The sequence below is a fragment of the Ceratotherium simum genome, chromosome 19 (genome assembly GCF_057802395.1).
Source record: "Ceratotherium simum simum isolate JZ-2026a chromosome 19, ASM5780239v1, whole genome shotgun sequence".
NCBI lineage: Eukaryota > Metazoa > Chordata > Mammalia > Perissodactyla > Rhinocerotidae > Ceratotherium > Ceratotherium simum.
In genome coordinates this window covers 54,273,081-54,299,201 of record NC_141918.1, presented here as the reverse complement: position 1 = coordinate 54,299,201, position 26,121 = coordinate 54,273,081, and the positions used below count along the sequence as shown (strand labels likewise).

The window sequence follows — 26,121 nt, the reverse complement described above, 5'->3', positions numbered from 1 at the left end:
CTTAATCTCAGTATACAGATATGAGGATCTGTAGTGCCACATATGACTCGTTGATATGCTAGAAAATATAAAATAATAAAATAGAGCGAATACTTAGGTTCGAGTTCAAAGATAGTTAATATTTCCATTAAATAAAGTATAAATATGTTGATAAAGTTCCATACTGATTATTTTTTTAAATGCAATATCATCAAAAACTTTAAGGTGAAAATTGGACAACCTTTTTTTTAAATAAATACTGACAACTTGCCAATTTTATATAATATATATCAGTCCCATGTTCAACTTTAATGGTTTTGGCTAAACACTATTTGGTTAGGCCAAAAACTTTTAGGATTCGATTTTAGGAAAGTAACCAGGGGTTTTCAACTTATGTAATGATAACTGTCCCCAAATATATTTACATGCTTGCTCTTTGAGATTTAGAATGCCCCTCCTCTTTTCTGTTTTGGGGAGGAAGATTGGCCCTGAGCTAACATCTGTCGCCAATCTTCTCTTTTTGCTTGAGGAAGATTGTCGCTGAGCTAACATCTGTGCCAGTCTTCCTCTATTTTGTATGTAGGACACTGCCACAGCATGGCTTGATGAGCAGTAGGTCTGCACCTGGGATCTGAACCCGCAAACCCTGGGCCACTGAAGTGGAGCTCACGAACTTAACCACTAGACCACCAGTCTGGCCCTAAGAACGCCCTTTTTCGAAACTATATAAATTCGGGGCCGGCCCCATGGCTTAGCAGTTAAGTGCACACGTTCTGCTACTGGCGGCCCGGGTTCGGATCCTGGGCACGTACCGACGCACTGCTTCTCCGGCCATGCTGAGGTCGAGTCCCACATACAGGAACTAGAAGGATGTGCAGCTATGACATACAACTATCTACTGGGGCTTTGGGGAGAAAAAGGGAAAAAAAAAAGGAGGAAGATTGGCAATAGACATTAGCTCAGAGCCGGTCTTCCCAGAGGAGGATTAGCACGGATGTTAGCTCAGGGCTGATCTTCTTCACAAAAAAAATAAAAACAAAAATAAACTATATAAATTCAAGTTGAGTCCTAGGCTAGGTTATAAAATATATGTAAAAATTAATCTAGCTTAATGTCCTAACAGCACTTGTCAAATTCTATGCTCTCCGGAAACCAAGGGCCAAGGGATTTAGGAAAGAGGAGAGAAAGAAGACCAAAGGAAGCGCTTCCCTTCTGGGGCCAGCAGCAGCCTAGGTAAGATGCTGAAATGGCTGACCTCTGCCTCGACGTCCTTCCCACCCACTTTCTGTGTCCCTCTTTGCCTCTTCGGGGTTTGTGCTCCTCCTCATCTCCCAATTCTCTGTGATATTCTGCGTCTTCTCCACATGGGGCCCACTGGGGCCTGACTGGCTCAGGACTCCAAATTCCCCACAAGTACCATCTGTCCCTACCCCACACTGCAGGCCACAGTCATCTTTCACCAAAGCAGTGGATCAGATGGAGGCCACAAGGGAAGCAATCTGACTGAACTAAGAAACAGCATGTGCCTACAGCCCTTCCAGCTGTATTTGTATGACTTAAAAAATGATGCTAAATATCGCAAATACTTAAAAAAGAAAAGTTTTAAGATTCTCACAATTTGGAGAGAGAAGGCCTACTACAATGACGGGAAAGCCCTTTAAGGGAAGGGCAAGCTCTCAAGGCACACCATCCTATTACAGGGCCTCCACCTCGCAGCACAAACACGCCTTCCCACTGCTGAACCAGGTTCTCTACGTGCTCCAGGGCTGACGGCGTCCCCCCACTGTAGCTCAGGGGGACAGAGGGGAGGACTCTGCAGGTGGCTGGGTACTGGGCTATTCAATGAGGGGAACCGCTTTAAATAATTTAGGGGAGTAAATTTGCATTCTTATTTACATTTGGCTCAGGATTAATTTGGAATTTGTTGCGTTTCATCAACACACACCTCGTTCAGAGTTCCAAAGGAAATAAATCCCTTTTGATATTAAAACCCAACAGCAGATGGTCATCTGCAGATCAGCACGCAACATTGACAGGTGACTTTCTCAGTCTGATAGTCAAATATATTGTAATTATTTTCTAGCTAGCTAATTTCAAACTTCATTTAAAATGTAAACAGTGTCTGAGTTTTGATGGCTTAGGGATGGAGAGTAAAAAATAAAAATTTTGGAGCAAACAGTAAACTATACCAATAAACTTGTTATAAATATTTAAAAGCAGAAGGAGATCTTGACATGTGTATACATGATCTTAGTCTCTGTCACCGTGAGAAATGTCTCACTTCACCAAGCTTTGGGACCTGGTCTAATAAAACCCTCCAGGTGTCTCATACGAGTGGCAACAAGGAATTTTAGGAGTTTTTTAGACACCAAGAGTTGTTTAAAAGCATTACTCTTCTATGTCTAAAATGTTTAAAAAAAAAACAAAACAAGATGACAGTTGCTCAGCGAATGACTTTTAAGACACCAACGTTGGAACCGTAATTACCTGCAAGGGACTCGCCAGGGACCTGTTCTTAGGTACTGTAAATGCTTTGAGAACATTGTCTTCATCTTCTGAGACTGGCGTCATTAAAACGGAACTGGTAAGAATATTCTAAAAGGGAAAGAGAATAATTTGAAATTTAAATGAGGTTGGATATGAGAGCTGACATAATTCTGACACTTTAGAGAGTAGATTACTGTGAGGTGATACATATTAGCAGGAAAAAATAAAGGTTATCTGCCAGAAATTCTCTTCTCAATGAGCTAAGATGAGAATTCAGCTCTGTCTTAGCCTGAATCCCATTGGGATTCATCATCACTAAAATAGGGATTTACATCACTAAAATAAAAAGCTTCAGGGTCCACACAGTTCCAGGCATGGGACAGGCACTCAAAAAAACATCTGTTAAATGAATTAATCAATACAAGCTTTTAAAAATGAAAGGTTTACTAAGCTCTGGTGAGAGAACTGTTTATCTCATATACTGGTACAGAAATATTTTAGAGCTACAAATTAACGGCAGTACAGTATAATGGTTAAAAGTATGGAATTTAGACTAGACTTTCTGAGTTCTAACCCAGAACCACCGCTTTCTAGCTATACAATCTTGAGCAAGTGACTAAGCCTTCCTGTGCCTCAGTTTCCCAGTTGGTATTGTGGAAATGAGAATGTGACCAACCTTGTCTTGTTGTTGTGAGGATTAAATGAGTGAATGCCTCTAAAGCTCTTAGAATAGCACTTACCACTTAGTATGTACTGAAAAAATATTATCAATTGTTATTAGCTCTGATTCTCCATAAAGGACAACCATCCACAAATTACAAACTTTAAAAATGGTGGCAACTAAGTGCTAAGAAGAAATGAGCTATCAAGCTGTGAAAAGGCATGGAGGAAACACAAGTCCATATTATTAAGTCTGAAAAGGCTACATACTGAATGATTTTGGAAAAGGCAAAACTAAAGAGACAGTGAAAAGATCAGTGGTTGCCAGGGGTTGGGGGAAGGAGGGATGACTAGATGGAGCACAGAGGATTTTTAGGGCAGTGAAACTACTCTGTATGATACTAAAATGGCGGATACATGTCATAAATTTGTCCAAGCCCATAGAATGCCCAACACCAAGAGTGAACCCCAATATAAACTGTGGACTTTGGGTGACTATGTGTCAATGTTGGTTCATCAGTTGTAACAAATGTACCATCTGATGGGGGATGTTGATAATGGAGAAGGCCGTGCATGTGCAGGGGCAGAGGGTATATGGGAAATCTCTGTACCTTCAGCTCAACTTTGCTGTGAACCCAAAACTGCCCTAAAAAAAAAGTCCATTAAAAAAAATGGTGGTCACCAAGGTAACGCAAACATCCGGTACAATAAAAGGCATCTACTGTAGACACCGTGGTTGGCACTATGCTAGATGTGACATAAAACGAAGAGGAGACAACTCAATGAGGAAATACCACATTGAAAAGAAAAATAAATAAAAGAAAATGTAAAAATTAACATTCTGTTTTCATAGACTATGTATACTCATGCAGCAGATTTTTTAAGTGTCCAAGACTCGCAAATCATAAGAAAATAAATAATGAAAAAATCTACAATAGAACAGAATCTATTTCCAATATATAACAAAATCCCAACTTTATATTCAAAGTTGATAATCATAAGAAAATAATCACAAGAGACAGCATATTTAGAAACATGATGCATCGAAGGGTGCTGAAACCACAGGAGCCCCACAGGCCCCACAGAATTCTGCGAGGCGCCAGCATCTCATGCAGGGGCGTGTACTTACTGGCACATCTGCCACAGGCGAAGCCTGTGTGAACAGCTGGGTGTTCAGACTCTCCCCTTCCCAGTGGTTTGAGCAGAAGAAGTTTCCTGCTTTATCAGTTGGAGATTCCACCTAAAAGCAAACAGGAAGTGCTTTGTTGTTTCTAGAACAAGAACTCCCGTGAAACATGTACACTCAAGAGTCAATTTCTGTGAGATGAATAACGTGGTGACTATAATTGACAACACTGGATTGTATAACTGAAATTTGCTAAGAAAGTAGAACTGAAATGTTCTCAGCAAAAAAAATGGACATATATGAGGCGATGGAGAACACTTTCACAATGTGTACATGTTCCAACCATCATGTTGCACCCTTTAAATATCTTACAATTTTATTTCTCAATTACATCTCAATAAAGCTAAAAAAAAAAAAAAGTAAATTTCTGGTCAATCTCTTAAACACTTATCTTTATTTTGAAAATGAATTCAAGAGGCCGTGTATCTAACCTGTTAGAAATGCTTTTGACACCAAGCTGAAATTTTGATCCTTGCAAGTTAGATTCTCTTTCCTTTATACTATGAATTAAAGATACTATTATTTTAATTTAAACTTCAATTCTCCATGACATCCAAAAATTGAATATCTATGTATCAGTCATCTGTCCATCTATGTATCAGTGATGAAAAAGTACAGTGAAAAGGTGCTTCCTTCTCTTTCCTTTACCCTCTCTAGTATGTTTTCTGCTCAAACAGGAAGTAGAGAGAAGTGGCTTGGCTTCTCAAATGGAAGGTTACAGGCCTACAGTCCGGCAGACCCTCTTAACTGCATCTTGTATAAAAAGTGTTGTTGCTACACAGTGCCAACGCCAGACACACCAAGCTGCCCACAAGGAACCAAGAGAGCAGGATCCACAGCTTGTTCCTCTCGAAGGATCTCGTGTTTACCTCTTGCTTGATCTTCTTCAGTAGAGGTGGCCCATTTTCTTGAAACTCAGCAACAACGGCAGACTCATCGGATTCCTGCTTGATCACGTCCTGCAGGTCTTCTACTAGATGAGACGGCGTCTGAGGCTGAAGGGAAGAGCGGGTATGTTTGCGTTAGACGAGAATTTCTGTCTGTACTAAGAGACCAACTAAACCCAAGAACTTTGCTAAAACTTACTAGCATCTTCAGGGGACCGTATTTAATTTCTTGAGCTGCGAGTGCATGTTTGAAGGGTGTAGGAGTTCTCGGAGAGCTTTCCAGGACTGACCTTTTGATAGCTGGAGTTCTAAAACTTTAAAAAGGAAGCAAGTGTTGGTCAATATGAAAGAACGTATGTGCCTTACTTTGTTCTACCTATTAAATTTGATACTTTTCTACTGAATACAATAAACTCTGTTATCAATATGGAACTGGATTTGCTGATTAATTATATATGTATTATTGTACGTCATATATTTTTCAATATTTCAAAATATTATGCCTTTAAGACTAAGAGCATTAAAATACTTTTCATCTTTCTTTAACCGTTCTGAAGACACATGCAGTGCCCCTAGGTCTTTGCAATCACCATGAGCGTTGTGAAGATCTGTGTCACTTACAAATCAATTTTATTTATTCATTAAAATGGGGCCCTCAAGAGAGAACATAAGTTAACCTTTTAAAATGTACTTGTTGTACTTGGAAATACTAAGATTACATTTCTTTTAAAGGTTTCTTATAACTCATGTTGATGTTCTCTGCCATTTCTTTGAGTTAAGTCTTTATTGAATACAAATGATTGCTTAATCACACCTTGGCTTCTAATCATGTAATATTCCTGAGGATGTCGGAATAGATCCTATCTATAGATAAATTTCAAAAAGATTAAAAAAATATGAGCTAAGTAAAGAACCACACCCAGTCCTATTCTGAAGTTTATAATTAGAGAGGAAAGGAGGTTGAAAAATCTTGTTTTCAGTGAAGAAGAAAAGGCCTAATTAACAAACAGAAAAACTGAATGGAAAAGTTATATGAAAATTACCTGTGTGTATACAGGAAATTCTGAAGTGAACTATAAAAGGTAATTTAGTTTATCCTCCCACCGGACACCTCTAGGTAGTCGTAACATGCCCAGGACAGATGTACGCAGTGTGGGGACATGATGATCATGCACATACAAGTGGATCAGCAATGTTATATACATACAAACGGATCAGACAGTTGAGGACTATATTCCATTAAAAAATGTAAGTAAATAAATAATTTTATTCTTGAACCAAGGACTTACATAGCATTTTCCTTTTGGGTTTTCACAGTCTGGTCTCTATGAAATGGTGTTGTAACAGTCAATTTGTGACCATTGAGAGGGGTGGAAGTTAAAGAAGGCATTTCCAAGTCTAAGTTTTCATGGTTACTGGAAGTGTTTAAGAACTAGATATGGGAAGAAAGAAGAAAACATTACTCGGATTAAACAGCGATTCTTTATTCAGCCCAATTTAAACATCACACCTTGATAACAAGCAAGCATGTTTTACTGACCCGCTCTATAAAATAATAAAGATGCTAACAAGCACGGGGCGTTGGGCAGGGTATTATCTTGTTTCAGTCGAGCACTCAAGATTTGGAGCACGATTTCCAAGAAATAATATCTCAGGTCAATGCTTAAAAACTTGTAAAATCCTAAGAAAATACTCTGAGTAAATGGCACTTGCCATTAAAGAGAATGAGATGCACTCTTCCTTAACATTAAAATCATTAAAGTGATTTTTTGGAAAGTAACTATTGTTTTTCTTTCATATTCTGTTTTCTCTCTTTAATGATCTATGACCCATTATTATAGAAGGTTTATATTATGGGGAAAATTCTTGAATGATAAGCTGTGTTCCTAACGTTCTAGGAAAATCATAAGTGTTCCTCAAATGGCTCCAAGGTAAAATAAGTTTGGGAAACACATATCTTATCTCCTCCCGGAAATCACAATGCACACAAGTATATTAAAAGTTCTGAGAGTTCCTGCAGTAAAGAAACCAATTTATAACTTTGCTGGATTCAGTGTCTCCCAAACTTATATACCTAGATATTTAGATGTTTTTCTGGACCATCATTAAAGTCTTGCAGAACTAATATTCTTCAGAACACAGCTTGGAAAATACAAGCAAAAAGCAAGATAATTTTCTGAATGGGAGTATCATTTGTTCATATTTAAAGCTGTTCCTAAAACAAACTTAACAGACATAATTGGAAAAATGTATTAAAGTGCCAAATTGTCTATTAACTTCAATTATTTTAATAATTAAGGAACACAAGTCTCTAAAAAGAATTATAATTGCCATATAAAAAACTATATGAAACAACAATATTCATTGGCAAAAACTGTGCTAATAAAATATTATGGCCCAATTCAAAAGAGCCAATGTTGAGAAACTCAAGTTAAACATGTTATTTTCCTTAAGCTTTTGTTCCTCATCCTCTTCCAAAACTTTCCCACTTAAAGACGAATTGGAACCTTTAAAATGTCTAGCTGCCACCCAAATGTGATCTGAACATGTTTGCTTCCCTCCTCCCCTGGGTCAGTGAATCACGTGATAATAAGTGAGCAAATAGCAGACAATCTGTTAAAGTTGGTAAAAGGTAGGAAGGGATGGGAGAGGAGGAAGGGACAGAAATATTAAGGTCTAGTGTTGAAGGAAATAAAAGCAGACTCCATGCAACTCACCATCTTCCAAATCACCCAAGAGTAAGAGAGAATGAGGGCAAAATCATCATTCAGCTACAGACAGCCTACACTTCGGGAGGCTGTGTGACTTAGCCACAGCTAGATGCAACGAAATCAGTGAGGGCGACAGGAATTAGTCATTTGTTCCAAAGGATTAGTTTCTAGATTATTAAGGCTCAGGTGTCTGTTGAAAATTAGTAGCAGCTGTGCAGAAACTGTGCTCTACCTGCGAGGGGGAGAAGGGTAGGCTTTTGACAGGGGAACGCTGGGGAGTTGAACTGCTGACGTCAGCAGATGTGAAGGAGCTAGAGTCTCCAGGGGCCAAGGGGCCGGCCTGGCCCCGCTTTGTTCGAAGGATGACCAGTGGAATTGTGCTGTGCCTCGCAGGAGGGGCAGGCGTGATCGGGTCGGGCGAACCCTCACTCAACTTGCGTTTGTTCACCCTCGTGCTAGGCTCTCCTGCAGGTCTAGTCACACTGCCCTCTCTTTGCTGAAGCTGTAGGGCTTTGCCTGCATGATGTTGGCTAGGAGAAAAATCTGCTTCTTCAAAGAACTCAAAACTGCTGAGATCACACCGTGATGAAGAATCCTGAAACAATGTGGGAGGCGCAGGACTTTGAGACAGTGTGTGCCTGATAAGTGCCGTCACCTGAAACACAGCACTGGGAGAGAGATGCTGAATGCAGAGAAAACACTTGGCCCGCCTGTTTGACTTCTTGAGAAACAGCTTCAGGACTAACAATGGTTCTGGTACCCTGCACGCTAGGTCTACATGCTTCTCAAGGCTGGTCCTACATGTGCATGGCAGGGACCTCCCGGTACTCTATTATTTGCACGCCATCGAAAGCACAAAGGAAACATTTTCCAGCTGGCACACTTTGGCAGTGTTCACCCCCTGTCTGATGGGTATGCAATAAATGCTTTTCAACCAACCAAGAAACAAAGGAAAGGAATTGCGTGTCTGCTTTTGAGGTACTGAACTCAAGTCTGTTTCACTAAAGATGGTTTCTCTCGGTGAACCAATTGAGACTGGGAGTCAATAATCAATGTTTTGTGGAGAAAGCCATGCACCCCCAATGAGCTTATTACCACTTCAAATACCTTGAAAGATTGCTTTGAGCTTTGAAAAAACATAATTCTTAATGTGCTATCCAAAAGCAAAGCACAATTCTAGAGAAACACAAAGGAGTAAACAAAGTAAAAAAGAGTTAAAAATAACTCAAACATCATTCCCCAAACCCAAGCTCTACTTATAGGTCATTAACTTCACTATTTTAAAATACATGCATTTTGAAGGAAATGTGTGAAAGCTACCTTTTCTGTGGGTAGCCTATGACATCAAATCTTTGAGAAAACATATACACAAAGACTAACATCATATTTTTACCTTTACATTAATATATGCTAATAAAATGATATTTGCCATAGAAAATGGCAATGAGTTGAGGAATGGGTTTCCTAATTCCCCTTCAAAAACATTCACTTGCCTTAACAATTCTACTTACAGAATCTATAAACTGAAGTGTTTCTGCAAATTCTAAGAGGTTCTTAACATTGTCCAGAATGGTGCCTTGGTGGACGATCATGCACCTCGCTGGAGACGCGCTCTCTTCAGGGAGGGAGCCGGGATCCGCAGGCAGAGACGCAGTGGAGTGGTGTTCTTCCAAACAGGAAACAGGTGCACTGTCTCCATGGGGTCTGGTGTGGTCAGCAATGGTGGTGCTGTGCCAGCCGGGGTAGCTGCACGTGTGGTTCTGTGTCTGAGGAGGGGGGCAGGGGCATAAAGAAAGCGCGGGGAGAAGAAAGGGAGAAGGAACTTAGCAACGAAGTTGCACAAGGTATCAGATGCTGTTGGAGGAAAGATAAAAGTGGTTGCATCATCCAGAACTTGCGCCTATGAAACAGTTGTCAAGATGTTTCCTTTCATCAATGCAAGACCCTGCTTTTGAATAGTGCCATAGTCGGTCATTGGCGTGATTACCTGAGTTGTCATCATTTTGTCAAAACTGCAAATAGAGGGACTGTGTTACACAGGACAACTCTCAAATGGAGTGTCTCAAAAATCCACTTTAACATAATTTCCAATAGGACCATAAATGTTCGCTGCGAATTAAGAATTGTCCTATTCTCGTCCTAACCTAGAAAAAGGCCGGAGGATTTGAGAGTCAGAGTTGCCTTCATCTGCATATGTTCTCACTGCCTCTGTCCCTTTCTAATGCTACGGATTGCACGGATGCAGTGAAGGGCTGCCCAATCAACGTGGTTAGGAAAGCAGAAGAGCAAATTAACAGAAGTCTCCTTTCAGCATGACCATGCAACAGGAGCAATTGCAAAACATTAACTCAAGTTAAAAAGTGGTCCAACTAACAGATGCACATAATCATTTCACTATTTAACCAAAAGGAAATTTATTCCTAAGAATACCTATTAGGTATCATCTCTCTTTTACTCCTTTGTTGGCTAACTACAAATGTTACAAAGTACAGTCTGCTTTCCCAGTTTGGTGCCCAATCACCAAAAAAGATGTCAGAATTCAGTGAAGGTCCACACAGCTCTCGTGCATGCAAACAAAAGAGAGCAGCTAATGTTATTTAGGGAGAGATGATATATATCTTTTCACATGTATATACTGAACATGAATCAAATCATGTCTGAAATGATAAAGTATGAAAATCTAGGTTAAGAAAAATAATAGAACAAGAAAAAATCAAATGAATAGGCACCAAACGATACACAGCTTTGTAAAAAAATGCAAATTTTCATTGGTGTTAGTCTTTGAATTGATTACAGTCCTTCTGAAGAAAAAACTGATGATGACAATCACAAGTGGATACTGAGTTTCTAATTCAGCACAAAAGGACTACTTCCAGTTTAGTCAATGTTCGGACACCAACTGCACTTTATTACAAGCAACTTCGCGTGTTTAGACATTGTTAACAGATACAGAGCGTCGTGATTAACGTCATGTTGACAAGAGAAGGGAGAAGGCACAGAGGGGCCCGGGGGGAAGCCACCACCCCCCATACGAGCGCAGGGCCCGTTCTCACCGGGACCTGCTGTCCTCTGAGCTCATTCTCGGTCGACATGAGGAGCAACTCTAACTCCTTTATTCGCTTTTCTTTCTCAGGGTCTTCATCATTATAGTGTCTCTGAAATTAGAAGTTAAGAGAGAAAAAATGACAAAGGCCTGATTGGAAGCTGTAAACACAGCGGTTGCAGCCTGCCGTCACCAGGGACCACACAGCCCAGAGAGCCTGGCGGGAAACCAACGCCAACCCAATCTGGCCGCCGAGAAATCCTCGCGGATCTTATTCCAGATGGAGCAAGGGACGTGAAATCTGAGGCCACAGTGGACGCTGACTGACGAGTTGTTTCACTTACAACATCAGAGAGTCAGAGAATTGGGGCAAATTCACCGCAGAGTGAAGACTGGGGGACTGGAGCAGGTAGTGGAGGGGACTCCGCCCCTCCACTGTTCCCTGTGCTTGTTACTTCAGTGGGTCAGGTGGAAGTAAGTGTTTAGATGAAAGAAATGGAGCTGTGCTTTGACCAGCTAATGAGGAGTTTCTTGATGAAATGATCTTACCTGAATGGCTGCAGCAGCTGGCTGAGGGACATTGACTATATTTACATGTAACGCTACAGGATATGGGACGTGACCGGAGACCTAGATCACAAAGCAAAACAAACAAAGGCCGAGTCATTCATGGTTACACATGCTTCAGGGGACTTGGCTTCCTGAGGTTCTGCTCTGGGACTAAGGAAAAAAAGACTTCACTGATAAAATTCACTAAGCAATAAAAAAAAAAAAACCCAACTCTAATTTGAAATTTTAGCCAAGCCTTTCACAATGGCTCAACAGCTAGAGCAAGATAGAGGAAGAAACTGAAGTGCTCATGGATCCTGGCAGGAAGTATTCCTTAGAGAAAAACACGATCAAAAATACAATCTAAAATACATCCATGAATGTATGAAAGAAGTTTTGATGGGAAAAACTGATGCACTAGCTGCTTATAAATAAAAATCTTTTTCTGGGAATAATTATGAAGTTTAGTAAAGAGCACAGAACCTCTGATGATAGTTCATTCACCTGAGACCTTTCTGGAAAGTTTGTAGTCAAATACATGGAACAGATAGAGAAGAGTCAAATCTATTTATGAATAGGTTTTGCATAGAATTTGCATATGAGCTCTGTCTTCTTGGGTGAGTTTCATCATTTACTATTGTTAATTTTAAGATGATAGTTTCTTGATTTTTTTCTCTTTGTTCTTCTTTTACCACCCACTCTGAATATTTCTTTCCCTAAATATCGAGAAATGAAGAAGGAATTACACTGATTCAAAGGAGGATAAAGGGAGACAGTAGACAGTGGGGTCACGAAACTGTTCCTGACTCAGAGTGAGAAGGGAGACACGTACTGAACGAAGAAACTAAGACCTTTCTGCTAGATTACTACCAGACTGGAACTGACAATTATCTGTTGAACATCAGTCTCAAACTATCTCCTCTTTAACTGTAATAGTGCTCCCACTTTTCATTTTGGAAGAGAAAAATATTAGCTTACATACAACGGCATCTCCATGTGCCCATTCTTCTCCAGCTGTACCCTGTTAAGTAAATTTACATTCAAAAGCTAACTTCAAACTAGACCTGAAGCAGCAAGTTAGAATCAAACGATTGGGACTCTAGTCTGCACTCTGAGCTGTGTGATCCCGGACAAGTCACTGAACCTCCTTGTTTCCGGATACAGATCAGGGACAACAACATCTGCCCCTAACTGATCCATTGTGATCACGTTTACGAAAGCTCTCTGACAAGGATGCAGCTGCCAGGTATTATTACTAGTACCAGGAGCTAAAATAACCATCTCTCTCATTACAGTAAGGTCTCAGGATGGCTTACATTCTGTGCTTCAGAAATGTGGTAATAGGAATAGTCATTGTTAACTGAGGGCTGGCCCGCCGGGGTGAGCTGAGCTGAAGGTGGGGTGTGAGCAAAGCCCATCAAATGACTGTTCTTCTGAAAACTTGTGGCCACTGCTGGCTGGCTGGCTTTAGAAGACTCCTGCAGATAGCCTTCCTGTTCGACCTTCCGACGCATTGTAGAATTCCAGTGGTTCTTGATAGCATTATCAGTTCTGCACAGAAATATATCACATAAACATTTTACAAACAAAAATTTCAATTCAGATTAGGGTTAATTGACAGAAAACTGTTTCTAACAGAGATCTTTTCATTTGGTCCACTAACAGTGTTTTTTCTTTTTAATGGTTTCAGTCTTCTCTACCTCCTAAAATCATGCTTCTCCTGTTACCTAATTAAAAATCCACAGATTGATCTTAATTACATAATACAGAACATATGTAGCTTTCTGTAAATTTTGAAATCTTTTAACGTTTTGTTTCCTTGATAAAAGAGTATTTTCAATACAACAACCCTTCATATTTATTCTGACTGTTCGTGGTACAAGACTCTAAGACAACTTAAAGTTCCAGCCGCCCTAGAAAACTGCTCCTTTGAGTGTGGCTTGGCCTGTGCACCACAACAGGCACTCAGTGACGTCTGGTCAATGATAACGATGTTGCTGCCACCCTACTGTCCACTCTTGTTCTTGAATAGCACTAGCCAGAAATTTTGAGTCAAAAAAACTCCCACCTTTTGAAAACCACCTCAAGTTGTTCTATACCAGACAGAGGTGAGGATGGAAAATGGGATCCAGAAGGAAGAGATGCTAACTCCCAATATATTTTCAAACTGCAAAGCATTTTTACTAATGCCTTTCAATTCTCAGGAAAACAGTTTCTCAATTCAAAAAAACCGTTTTAAGCCTTTCTTTTACTATTTCGATGGGGGTAGGGGAATGTATGCTAAAGAAAGAGGAAGTTCAATGGCCCCTTAAATTTTTAGAATATCCTCTCAGACCATATGGGAGAAAAGGCCTCCTTTTATCAACGTCTTGAATTCTGTAAGCTTACACCGAATCGTGAGGGAGGAAATGCTTTGGAACTTCACAAGAAAACGCCACATAAGCCAACAGAGCCATGGCCTTCTTGGAAATCACCCTTTCTCCACTCTTGGGCTATGAAGCTCAAGAATAAAAATAGTTTATATCTTACATTATTTTTTATGTAAGATTTATAATAAAAAGTATTTTCAAAATTAAAATGTTACAAACTGCTTAAGTGGAGAAAGTGAGACAAAAATGAGCTTCCAGAAATATCCCTTATGAGGTTGTTTTTGTGCCTTATTCATTAAAAAAGAAAGGATAACACTGACATTATTTAAAAACCTGGAAGGAGTAGGATAATTCTAGAATACACTATTTCTTCATTCAAAAGAAAAAAAATAAGCCAAGTGGTATAATGAAACCAATGTGGAATTAGGAAAAGGGTAGCTGAGTTCTTTCTGGTCACTTAACCAGCTGTGTGAACTCAGACCAGAGACCAACTGTCTGTCCTCAGTTTCCTTCTACGTGTTTAGAGTTTTGAATTCTACTTGATACTAACATTGGCCCTGTGAAGCAGGTTATTACTCACTATGCAAATGGGGCCACTGAGACAGAGGAAAGCTTGATGACTTGGCCAAGACTCACTGGTGGTGGATTCTGGAAGTCCTCAACCAGATAAACTCTAAGATCTCCTCCACTTCTAAAAGCTATGGATCTGGTTTATCTAAAGAAACACTTACGATCTACGGAATGTAATTCACTCACCATACATTTAAAACAGAATGTTCAACACCCGCTCCCTCTTTCTTCCCAATCAATATATTTGTTGACATATTATTACCGTCCAGGCAGTAGCTTTGCGATTTCTGCCCATCTGTTCCCCAGCCTCTTGTGTGCCTGGTAAATAATTCTGTCTTCCTCTTCTGTCCAGGAGGTTTTCTTAACTTCTGGATTCAAGTGGTTATGCCACCTCTCCCTACATTGCTTTCCAATTCTCCCCTTTAAGTGCTTGGCAATAACAGACCAACGTTTCGGACCGTATTTCTGAACAAGCTCTATCACCTTCAGATAAACACACAAAAATAACCTGTGTTTTAATGTTATGTAATGAGTCAGGGTAAGCATTCTTCAGTGTTACAAGATCTTAGAAAATTTCTAAAAATCTGCTTTCATTCATTGGAAATCTGGGACTAGAGCGCTCTGCTTCCTGTGTGCACGAGTTACCTGTTTCCTCAAGTTGGGAAACATTCAACAGAGACGTCTGGGGAATATTCTCAATTGTGATTCACACGCCAGTGAAGAAAGAACTTACTCTCTGATCTTCTTCTTTGGTCCAAGGACCTTTGATGAGCTCAGGGTTTAGCACTTTCTGCCATCGGTGCTGGCACTGCACGTCTGTTCGATTCTAGACAAGTAAGATAAAGTACACGCTGTCATACAGACAAGACGGGCGAGGCACATGAAGACTGCTGTAACATTAATCACATATAGACGACATACTGTGGAAACATTCAAGAACATTTTAGGGCATGTTTGGAGAGCCCATCTATCCCTCATTACTTACAGCTAAAGAACATGCAAAGACTATATCAAAGTCGTGTCTACAAGCAGAAGCTCTGCCTCCTGAGGGAAACAGTCCCGCCACGTGAACTAAAGGACCATCATGTTGCACATATGGCTGTCAATTTAACTGAACCTTAACCTCAGTCTGCTGCGTGTGGAAGTACCTACGTAGACTAAGGCTAAGACCTGCTGAGATTCCCACATTAAGGTCGGGCGTTTATGGAAACCCACTCTACATGACTCAAGTTTGCTTCCCACTCAAAGTAAGAGATGTGCTTCAATTTAGGGCCACAAGTATTAGTTTTGCAGAGCAAGGATGAATAAAGATAGGCCCTACCTTACAAGGGCTTGTAATCTTATAAGCAGGAAAAGACAAATATATAATTAACTAATAGAAGGCAGAATTTGATTCACATGCAAGAGGAAACCAAAGCAAAATGATATTGGGGTGGGAAAAAGAGTGTCTCCTTGGGAGGAGAAATTGTATTTGCTTAGGAGGAGTACGGAAAAGCTCTTGATACCGACTTTGAAGGATGGATGGAACATTCTAGGAGGTGGCATCACCAGGGACAAAAGCCCAGAGGAGGGAAACCAGAAACGAACTCAAGCAAACCTGCTTACAGAGAGGAAGTAGGAAACAGAACTGGAGCTGGATGCTGGGGCCCTACGGGAGGGTGCTGGGGCACCAGGTCAAAGCAGGTCCCTAGTGTGTGAGACTCTAAGTCACTGCTATCAGTTGAAAAGATAAGGTACAGCTGCATTTTAGGAAGCTCCATCTGCCAGTGGTGTTTGGGGTGGATGGAAAAGTGGGAAGCTACAGGCGGAGAGGCCAGTTAGGAGCCAGAGAAGAGGGACGGGGCGAATCTGTGGACCAGCAAGGAGAATGAAATAAAAGAATGCCCAATTCCTTAGTCACTGCTTGGGTGTAGGGCATGAGTCTAAAAGGACTCCAAAATTTTGAACCAGGGGAACAGAAGTATGGCTATTGAAAAAAACAGGAAATTTAAAAGAAGCTGACTTGGGGGAAATATCATGAGTTTAGTCATCGACCACATAACAAATCATCAGAATGCTAATTTCTATTATCCTAGTAAATGAAAAGACAAAATAAGAAGTAAAAGTTTAAAAAATGTAGAAGTCCTTTGACAATCTATTTAGAAACCCCAATTATATGCATTACAATATAAACTATAAGTTATGGATGAGGCATTTCTCCCTCTACTTCCCATATATGAACAAATACATAATGCCTTAACATCCTCTCCTAGAATATCTTATTCAAATCTTTGGGAGAAGATTTCCTTTTACAGAAAGAAAAATTACTAACTTACCGGGAGGTAATTGGCAATAACTTTCCAGTCATCTGTTCCATTCTGTTCCACCAGTTTCTTTAGCTTTTCATCCTAAGACATTTAAAAGTAATCCCAGGATATCAGTCATGTACTGTATAACTCTACTCAAGTTAGAGTAAAAGGGAACCACCCCAATAATCCAATCCAGAAAAAAACCTATCAAAAATATCCAAATACATCAGATATTAATGTAATAGACTGGTTTAAAGCATAGATTTATTTAGAGTCAGACAGACCAGAGTCTGAATCTTGACTCAGCTATTGATTAGTTGTACAAGCTTGGCTGTATTGTTTGGTTTTTCCGGGCCTTAGTGTTGTCATCTACACAGTGGGGATGCTGATGTCAGGGGTGTTATTTGGGGATTACGTGAAGTAACCAGGCAAAACATTTAGCATAATGCCTGGCTCCTTGAATGTTTTATATATGGAAACTATTAAAAGTTTCACTTTGTGGGGAAAAAAATAACGAACTCCAATGTTAGATTCAATGGACATTAACTATGGCAATAGATAGAATCTCGACTAAGAAATAGTTCAACCTCTTTCATGTAAAAAACGGAAGATGACTTTTCTTAATTAAACTCAAAGGTGTGTATGATGTAAGAAAATCATTTAGTTTTTGTATCAACATACTCACAATTTAAATGAGGCCAAACTTATTAGAACACAGCAGACACGAAACATCAGAGGGAAATCTTTCAGTTCACAAGTGTCTTTCTAAAGGTGTTTTCTCAAGCAAAAGGGAACCCTTATGTTTCTGCAAAGGTAAATTTCACACACAACAGGGGTCCCAGGTAGGACACAGCCACAGGAATTAGGAAACCAGTGTTAACCACAGAGTTTCTGTATCTCTAAGGATCATCCAAGTGCACAGTTTCCATAGTAAAATACACATTTTCTCTGGCCCTCACTGGAAATCCTGCCTGCCCGCCAGCAGGGGCTGTGCTTTAAGTGAAGGGGGGCGGAATGAAACTGAAGAAGAGTCAATATCATTTATTCTAACATAAAATCCCCTCAAATCAGTTACAAAATTTTTTGAGAACTTTAAAGAAAAAGCAACCTTTCCATACATTAATAATTTTGCTCTTTAAGTATTTTTCCATTCCTACAAAGATCAAGCTTTCTTTTCAATAAGCTAACAGAAAAAGAAAGGTAAGAAGCAGATACATCTCCGTCCATCACCGAATGCTTTTAGAACAGACATTCATGAATACAGTTCTGTGAAATATTATATATTATATATCAAGAATATTAATGAATTTATTCTAACAAGACGAGTTCTATGAGTGTTTTATTCTTGTGTTTGTTTTATTTTTGGAAATGGCAACTCATTCCTTTGTTCAGCGAACACTTGTTAGTATCTCACTTTGTGTCAAGCAATTCTGGGATCAGGGAACCCAAAAATGAACAGCCGTGGAGCCCTGCCCTCAGCAGACTTGTAGTCTACTGGAGGAGGCATATAAGTTACAGCAACAATTAGTAAGAACACATATCCAGTGGTTGCAGGATGCACCCAGCCTGTCTGGGGAAGCCAGGGATGGCTTCATAGCAGAGGTGATGTCTTCACAGGCAAAGAAGTAGTACAAAGTTGTGGGGGCGAAAGAGCAGAACAGAATAGGCAGAGGGAACCACAGGTGAGACATGAAGCGAGAAGGAGAGGACATTCAGAACTACAGCGAGTCCAGAAACGGACGGCAGGGTGTCCACGGGGAGTGCTGAGGGGTAAGCGTGCTGCACTGGGATAAGATTTCAAAGAGCCCGCAAATGAGTCTGAGCACCTGCAGTTTAGGGGGAATTTCGTTTTTCATGAATTGATCCACTCTAGGTTTCCTCCATGTTTTGATATGTAATTAGTTACCTCTTCCCGGGTCCACCTCGTTTTCCCCAAGTGACGCTTTCCAGACTTGGGGAGCAGCCCGTCATAGTCGTGGTCACACATGTCAATGTCTTCATCATCCTCGTCACTACTGTAGATGCTGCAGAAATAGAAGTTGGGCAGACTCGGACTGAAACAAGAAGATCTAAACTACTGGATTACAAAACTTACACAAAAACTCCTCCACAACCTTTTCAAAGGTTACTAAGATGGAACTTTGAAAACTTGCACAACAAGATTGTTTTCTGCATTCTGTGGCTCCAGTATTATCAACTGGTTCTGCTGTTATTGGTATCCACAGAGACGGCAAAGGGCCTGGCACCTTCTTATGGCTCTGCATGTTTAAACCTGCTATTACTGTTAGACTAGTGACAAGTTACACATTTGGCAACTTCCCAACCAATGAAGGTTTAAGTTTAAAACTTAATGTGAAGGGCAATAGTCCTTTATACAAGTACACACTCAAAATCTTTGGCACACATCACATCGTTCAAATAATATTTTCTAAATACAATAAAAAACTCAATTATGTTATTCCAATGGGACTGGTGTTTTATTAAGAGAAAAAAATTCAAGAAGTAATACACCCAACAATATAATTATAGTCATTCCTTAAAGATCAGAAGGTTAAGAGAATCTAAGAGGAGAGGATTTAAAAACCTGAGGAAGGATAGACCAGTGTGTTCAAACTGCTCTGTAAATAACATTCACACCAAACAGCTCAAAACTCCAGGCCAGGTAGATCCAGCTTGCAACCATGTTCACAATGCTCAGTTTCCTAAGTAACCCAGGGAATAATCAGGCCACTTGATAGTCAGAATCCTACTGACTCTTTTGTGTTTTCTTTCTCTGACTGAATGGTATTTGAAATATCTTAAAATTCACCTAATTCAAAACTGAGGGATTCCCCCAGATGGATTTAAAAAGAAGCTATTAGTGTTTTCAAAAGAGCTTTTCCTTTCACCTGGTTGACCAAAACTATGAATTGTGATGACTTTTTTTTTTTTTTTAAAGATTTTATTTATTCAGTTTTTCCCCCCAAAGCCCCAGTAGACAGTTGTATGTCATAGGTTCACATCCTTCTAGTTGCTGTACGTGGGACCCAGCCTCACGTTGGACGGAGAAGCGGTGCCTCGGGGCGCGCCCGGGATCCGAACCCGGGCCGCCAGCATCAGAGCGCACGCACCTAACCGCTAAGCCACGGAGCCGGCCCTGAATTGTGATGACTTTTGAAGGCACTCTACCCTTAATGTTTATTAATCATATTCTGAGTAGATGAGAGTAATTTTACAGCCACAGATTACTTTTAGGTATAATTTTACTTATAAAACTTAAGATGTAAGGAAAAATTACACTGTCTTAGAAATTTCACTAAAATTTATCATTGTAATATTGAGAAATCCATCAAGCTGGGAATAAAAATAATGATATAAAGCAAGATAATGATGTAAATTATTATTGTAAAAAAGGAAATTTATACTCATATCAGGTTTTGTCTTCCCAAACTAACTTCCAAGTGTATATTACCCACCCTGTGAAGTCAGGCAAAAGTGCTCACCAAAAATCCCAAACTTGAGGTTCTTATAATTTAAAACTATTATTTTGGGCAATAATCTGAAGGTCCAGACTGCATGCTGACAAGTAGGATGTGATCCAAACTTAAAATGCCACCCACAAACGACAAAGGCCACTACACTGTCTTTATAATCTAGAACATTTCTTTCATTCAGGGTCGATCCTCCTAAACAAGAGCCTAATCCTATTTCACACTGTAAACAAGAGGCTCTAGACAACTCCTGACTGATCATCATCACAATAGTGTACCTTTAATAAAAAACACAAGCATCACAAGGCGAAAAAACTGTTATTATAAGAAAACTGTTATTATGAGCCCAGGGCTGTAGGTCAACATCTTCCAGCAGGTTCACAGGGAACTCTTTGGAAAGCCCCCACTGAAGGGGCTCCCTGTGAAATATCAGGGATACCGAGAAAACCAGATTAATCTGAAAGTGGAGTCAGAGATTCAGCTCCATGTAACTTTCAGGCTTGCTGGATCTGGAGGTCCCGTCTTCAGAACTGAGGACTACATTTTCCAAACCAGTGACTGGGCACCCCTCAGAACAGCTCAGCACCCAGGAACAGCAACACGCGCAGCCGCCCATAGGGGGCAGCCGCCGGCAGGTGAGAGGACAGGCGTCAAGCAGGACGGGGCTGGAGGCCAGGTGCCAGTTCTGTTCTGCCTGAACCTAGCTGCGTGACTTGGACAAATCACTTCCTCTCTCTCAGGACCTCGCTTCCTCGCCTATACATGGGGGCTTGGATTCTATTTCTAAGGTACTTTCCAGTGCTAATAAAGGATGATTCCATGTCTTCCGCGCCTCTTAAAAATTAAGCACAGAAGCAGAGATGTGCAAAACCAGTCTTGGGGAAAACGTGGTGTGTGGCTCCTGCAGAGGCCCCGGGGGGAGCAGGGCGAGCCTGGGGCGGCTCGCTCAGTCACCGGGACTCGCCTTTGAGCTTTGCATGCGATTTCCTCGCTCTAAGTTGTCCCTGTCGCCTAAGTAGCATGATTAATTTCTACTAAGGACCTGAAATAACTTTTCCTTTATCTGCTCTGTCAAGATCTCAGACCCAACAGTCAGAGGACTTTCAAAGGCTGATGCACTCGACTCCCCACCTGCCAGACCTGGTGCGGTTACAGGAGTACAACTATGAATATGACCTTCTGTCAAGGAAACAAACCGTGCAAAGAAACGAAAAAGAAGAGGGGTGTTGGGGGCTGGGAAGAGGGAGGGGACGGGAGGAAGTGTCTTGTGGCCGCTACTGTGATTCTAGAAAAGGGGCTCAGACTCATTTCGCTGACCTGGTTAACAATCCCTGCCTGGTTGACGCTCGCCTTGCAAGAAACGGCTCCGAGCCCGCAGGCGGGTTTCTCTTCCCCCTGGGCAGGTTCAAGGCTCCCGCCCCTCCGGGCCGCCTCCCTCTCCGCTACCTGGAGCCGCCGGGAACCTGCGCGGCCCCGCCCCGCGCGGACAGCCGGGATCGCGGGCGTCGCGCCTCCGCCGCGCCTCCTCCCCGCAGCCCTCCCGGCTCCCTCCTTCCCGGGTCTGCTCAAAAAAAACAGGGGACCTCGGCTGCCCTACTGTGAAGTCCCAAAGGCGAAGGGGAAAGCACTTAAGGGCAGCACCCCGCCCGCGCGGCCGGGCCCTGGGCGAGGCGTGGGGAGCCAGGCCCCCCCCCCGTCTCCTCCCTTTTCTCGGGCGCCCAGCCCGGCCAGGGCCCGAGGGTGCCGCTGCAGGGCCCACACCCACGCGCCCCGCAACTTCCCAGCGCTGCGCGGGGACCCGCGAGCGCCGGTTCCAAAACAAATAAGTACCAGAAAATCAAACAACCGGAGGAAAGAGGCTGGACTGGCTTCGCCTCCAGGGACTTCTTCCCAGAACCTCTGCGAGCGGTCCGTCCGGTCCCCCTCCTGTGGCCGGGCGCGGGGCCCTCGGCCGCGTCCACGTGTGCGCGCCGCCCGGGACCTCGCGCCGGGCGGAAGGGCCGCGGGCACTGCGTCCCGGTTGCGCGGCAGCGGCCCTGGGTGCCGCCCGCCTCCGTCCCTTCCGTTGGTGGCAACCGTGCCGGCCGCCGAGCTGCCCGCGCCCGGGCGCTCGCAGGGAGCTCCAGCGGTCCAGCCCGGGAAGTCCGGGGACCGCTGGAAGCCCGAGCGCCGGCAACTGACAGTTGGGACGAGTATTCCCCTCCTCGTCCGCTCCCTCCTCCCCTCGTCCGGCCGACAGGCCAGCGGACTTCAGCCGTCATCCCGGCGAGCCTCCCCCAGCGCGGTGACATGTGCGGCGCGGGCGCGCGTGGGTGCGTGTGCAATGTTTGCGTTAGAAATAAAAGCCTCCCAGGGAATAATGATCAGAACCTTCAAAACCAGGCTTAAAGCAATTTGCAAACGTAGAGACCCTTTTCCTCCCCTAAAATCTTCTTTCCAGCCGCCTGTCAGCTGACACTGTTCTTCGCCTCCATCAAGAATGAATGAAATTTAAATGAACTACCTGCAGCTACTAAGCCATCCGGCATTTTCCCCACATCTGCCATATGCTCTGCACTTCCAAGTCCGAACAGATCGCAATGCATCCAGCAACGACGCGGCGACTCCCCCGCCGACACCCGCGGCAGCGAGCCAGGGACCCAGCAGGCTCCCCGGGGCTGGTGGGCACCGCTCTGCCCCCGGCGGGAACGCGCTGCTTCTTCTCCCCTGGGGAGAAAGGCAGCCCCGTGCAACTTGCAAAACGAGCCGCCGGGCGCGCTTCCCGACGTCCTGAGACGTTTCCCGCAGACACACTTCCATTCATCCGTCCCTCAGCGGCTGCTGCCGCCGAGCCGGGGGCTCCAGGTCCTCGCAGGATCTGACAGCCCCGCAGAAGATCCGGGAACGAACTCCCACCTGCTCTCCGGGCGCCCGGCGCCCCGCGCGCCCCCGCCCGCCGGGCCCCGCGTTACCTGTGCCGGGGTCTCCGGGCCATGGCGCGGCGGGCGCGGGGCTGCGCCGGGGGCCGCGGGAACCGCACGGGGCTGCCGCCTCCCGCTGCCCGCCGCCTGCCTGCGTCCCTCCCCGGCTGCGCCGCGGCGCTCCGCACGGCCGGGGCGAAGTTTCTCGGGAGAGAGAGGAGGAGGAGGAGGAGGAGGAGGTCGCGGAGGAGGAGGAGAAGGAGGAGGAGGAAACAGGTTGATATTAAAGTGTAAACTCTGTAAACAGAGATGCCATCAAACAAAGAGCTTTGGACACTCCCCCTCCCGCCAAATCTGGCGCCCCTGCAGTGCGCACGCGCCCTGCCCGCCGCCTCCGCGGTCGCCCTGGCCGCCGCCCGCCGGGCCGCCGCTCCCTCGGGCTCTCGCGCCGCCGCGCTCTGCCTGGCGCGCCGCGGCCCCGGGCGGCGGCGGGAGCGGGCCGGGGAGGGGCGCGCGGCCCGGCGGCGCCGTCTCCCGCGCGCTGCCCGCTCCCGGCCGCCGCTGCCGCCTCCCTCCTCGGCGTGCTCCCGGGACCCGACCCACTGTCGCGGGGGCGGCGCGGGGCGGGGAGCTCCCGCACCCGGGATTGGGGCTGCGCGGGGTTCAAAACTCAGCTCTGCGGGGCTGGGGGAACTAGGAGGGGCGCAGGGCATGGGAGCGTGTATCTTCCTAGGACGTCTGGCCAGGTCTTCTTAGCATCAAGACCATCTCTAATTTAACTTAGCGCCCAAGGACGCTTAGACCCGCGTGGGGCTGGAGCCATCAGCGCTCACGTATGGGGCACCCGGCGGAGCTTCCACTCCCCTCCCAGACCTGAGCCGACGCGCCACCTTCGTATTGTCACATGCCCTTCACTCTCACCCGGACACACGCCCGGCCCCACCCTCCCGGCCCGGCCCGGCGGGGCCCCCGCGCGCCCCTGCCCCGCACGGCTCTGCGGCGCGCGGGGGACACGCCCGCAGAACCCACTGGGCTCCAAACAGCCCGCCCCGGCGGGACTCAGGAAACCCCGCGTTTGCTTGCACGGTTTTACAAGTTAAACAGTTTGTGAAACGGAGGTCGCTGTCCGTGCTTAATGTCCTTTGAGGACTCTCTTTACGAGATAAAAATCATCGAAGACTTGCGTGTTCATTTAACTAGGGGATCCCGAAGAAATAAAGGGAGAAGATAAGTGCTGAATTTATAAGGATCGATGATCGGGGGATTTTAGGGGAGTTTTAGTTTTACTTCCGTTTGTAGCCTTGTACCATTGGGGATTTTTTTTTTTCATTCTCTGTACACACTAATTTATTTTTCCTTTAATCTTATAGGAGTTTGAGACTTCTGCTGACTGGGTTTGTGGGTGTCCCATGTGCCCCGGCAGTTCAAACTTAGCTCAGAAAGCATTTTTCTTACTAAAAAAGCATTTTCTTACTGAAATGAGTCATAATTTTATTAAATGGTGAAGCATGCTTGGTTTCAAGACTTTATCTGGTGTTTTAAACTTTGTTTCTTAAAGATTGTAATATAGTTTAAATCTTTATCAAAAAATGTCAGTTAACTAGTAAGAGTTTAATATTCCTTTGTGAGAAAAAAATAACATGGAAACAAAATTATTGTGAGATATTTCAGTTCACAATTCTGAAAGACAAGTCACTTGCAAGTTAATATATTTTTAAAGCCAATACTGATTTCTAGATTCTATAATAAAGTTTCTTTCTCCACATCAAAAATAAACACATTTTTAAAAAATATCTAGAGCAAACATCTAGAAACCACCCCTAGAGGAATCGCATCTGTCTTTTGGATTACTTTATGAATCTAACTGGTGTGGTTCCCACACCCTGAGCCTCTCTGGCACACAAAGAATATCTGAACCCTTCCCAAAGGGAGTTCATAGCCTCCTTCCCAAGATTCTTAGGAGGTGGGACTGCTGTATGTTCTTAAACTCCTTTTAAGTAGGAAGATACCAAATTCAATGTTATTTCCTTTATTCCCTTTGTGCATCATTTCCTATGTGTTGTTTTGAGAATTTATAATATTTTCATTCTCCAGACATTCTGGGGTATAGGTTCACATTTCTTCCTCGTGTGTGTGACAAAAATATGTTTGGGGACAATTATTGTCCAGTAAAGAGTATCCGTGCAATGATTCTTAATAGGCTAGTTTGGGGTATAGTGCCATCTGATAAGTACATGGAGGGATGGAATCACATGGCGTTTTCATAGATTCTTGTGTGGATGAAAACATATGTTCAAGGATGTTGCAGAACGTTCACCGTAACTATATTTATACATTTCCTCCCTCCACTTACAATGATCACAAATGCATTTTTAGATGACAGCGTTGTATATTTCCTCACTCAGTTACCTTAGCTGTGGCAGGGCTGGGATAGGCCTCCATGCAAATATGGCCTTTAATTTGCAGTGTACTAGGCAGGGGTCAGCAAACTCTTCTGTAAAGGGCAGGGTGGTCAGTGTGTTAGACTTTGTGGGCTGTGTTGCGTATTCTTTTTTTCTTTTTCTTTTCTTCTTTACAACCCTTCAAAAATGTAAAAACCATTTTTAGCTCGAAGGCCATATCCAGCCTGCAGGCCATGGCTGGCCAACACTGGAACCCTGTGCCTCAGTCTTTAGTGTGTGTCAGAATCACTGGGTGTACCACGAAAAAATGCACAGTCCCAGGCAGCCCCCCTAGAGACTCTGCTTCAGTAGGTCTAGGTAGGTCCCAGGAATCTGCATTTTTAACGAGGACCCAAATGGTTTTCATGGAAGCGGTCTCCAGACCACTCATTGACAATCTCTGTATTAGAGAGAGGGCAGGCTGGTTGAGTACACATGCACATTTGCCAGCTGTCTCTCACTGCTTTCCCCTACTTCATTCTCTTTCCCCTCTCCCGGGCTGGGGATCCAGGCTCTCAATAACTCCAAATAATTTAAGTCCATGGGAAAGTTGGTGCCAGTGACTGCACAGCTGTGGCAGC

At 43.5% G+C, this 26,121-nt stretch overlaps 1 protein-coding gene across 2 annotated transcripts in view; it reads right to left on the bottom strand.

The window, feature by feature from the left end:
* The window catches only part of MYB (MYB proto-oncogene, transcription factor), a 31,418-nt gene extending 8,128 nt beyond the window's left edge, over positions 1–23,290 (bottom strand). Inside the window, exons 1-15 of one of the 2 annotated variants that reach the window (XM_087444137.1) lie at positions 23,151–23,290; positions 18,636–18,753; positions 16,757–16,828; positions 15,175–15,267; positions 14,704–14,924; positions 12,819–13,053; positions 11,503–11,583; positions 10,964–11,065; positions 9,422–9,676; positions 8,143–8,505; positions 6,489–6,631; positions 5,399–5,513; positions 5,182–5,307; positions 4,256–4,366; positions 2,467–2,574 (exon numbers count right to left, since the gene is read on the bottom strand). In XM_087444137.1, coding sequence (XP_087300263.1) covers positions 2,467–2,574; positions 4,256–4,366; positions 5,182–5,307; positions 5,399–5,513; positions 6,489–6,631; positions 8,143–8,505; positions 9,422–9,676; positions 10,964–11,065; positions 11,503–11,583; positions 12,819–13,053; positions 14,704–14,924; positions 15,175–15,267; positions 16,757–16,828; positions 18,636–18,753; positions 23,151–23,173 — 2,166 coding nt within the window. In that variant the 5' untranslated portion in view covers positions 23,174–23,290. The remainder of the gene's footprint in view (positions 1–2,466; positions 2,575–4,255; positions 4,367–5,181; positions 5,308–5,398; positions 5,514–6,488; positions 6,632–8,142; positions 8,506–9,421; positions 9,677–10,963; positions 11,066–11,502; positions 11,584–12,818; positions 13,054–14,703; positions 14,925–15,174; positions 15,268–16,756; positions 16,829–18,635; positions 18,754–23,150) is intronic. The other variant, XM_087444136.1, reaches the window with a different exon arrangement.
* Positions 23,291–26,121: the final 2,831 nt, after the last annotated feature.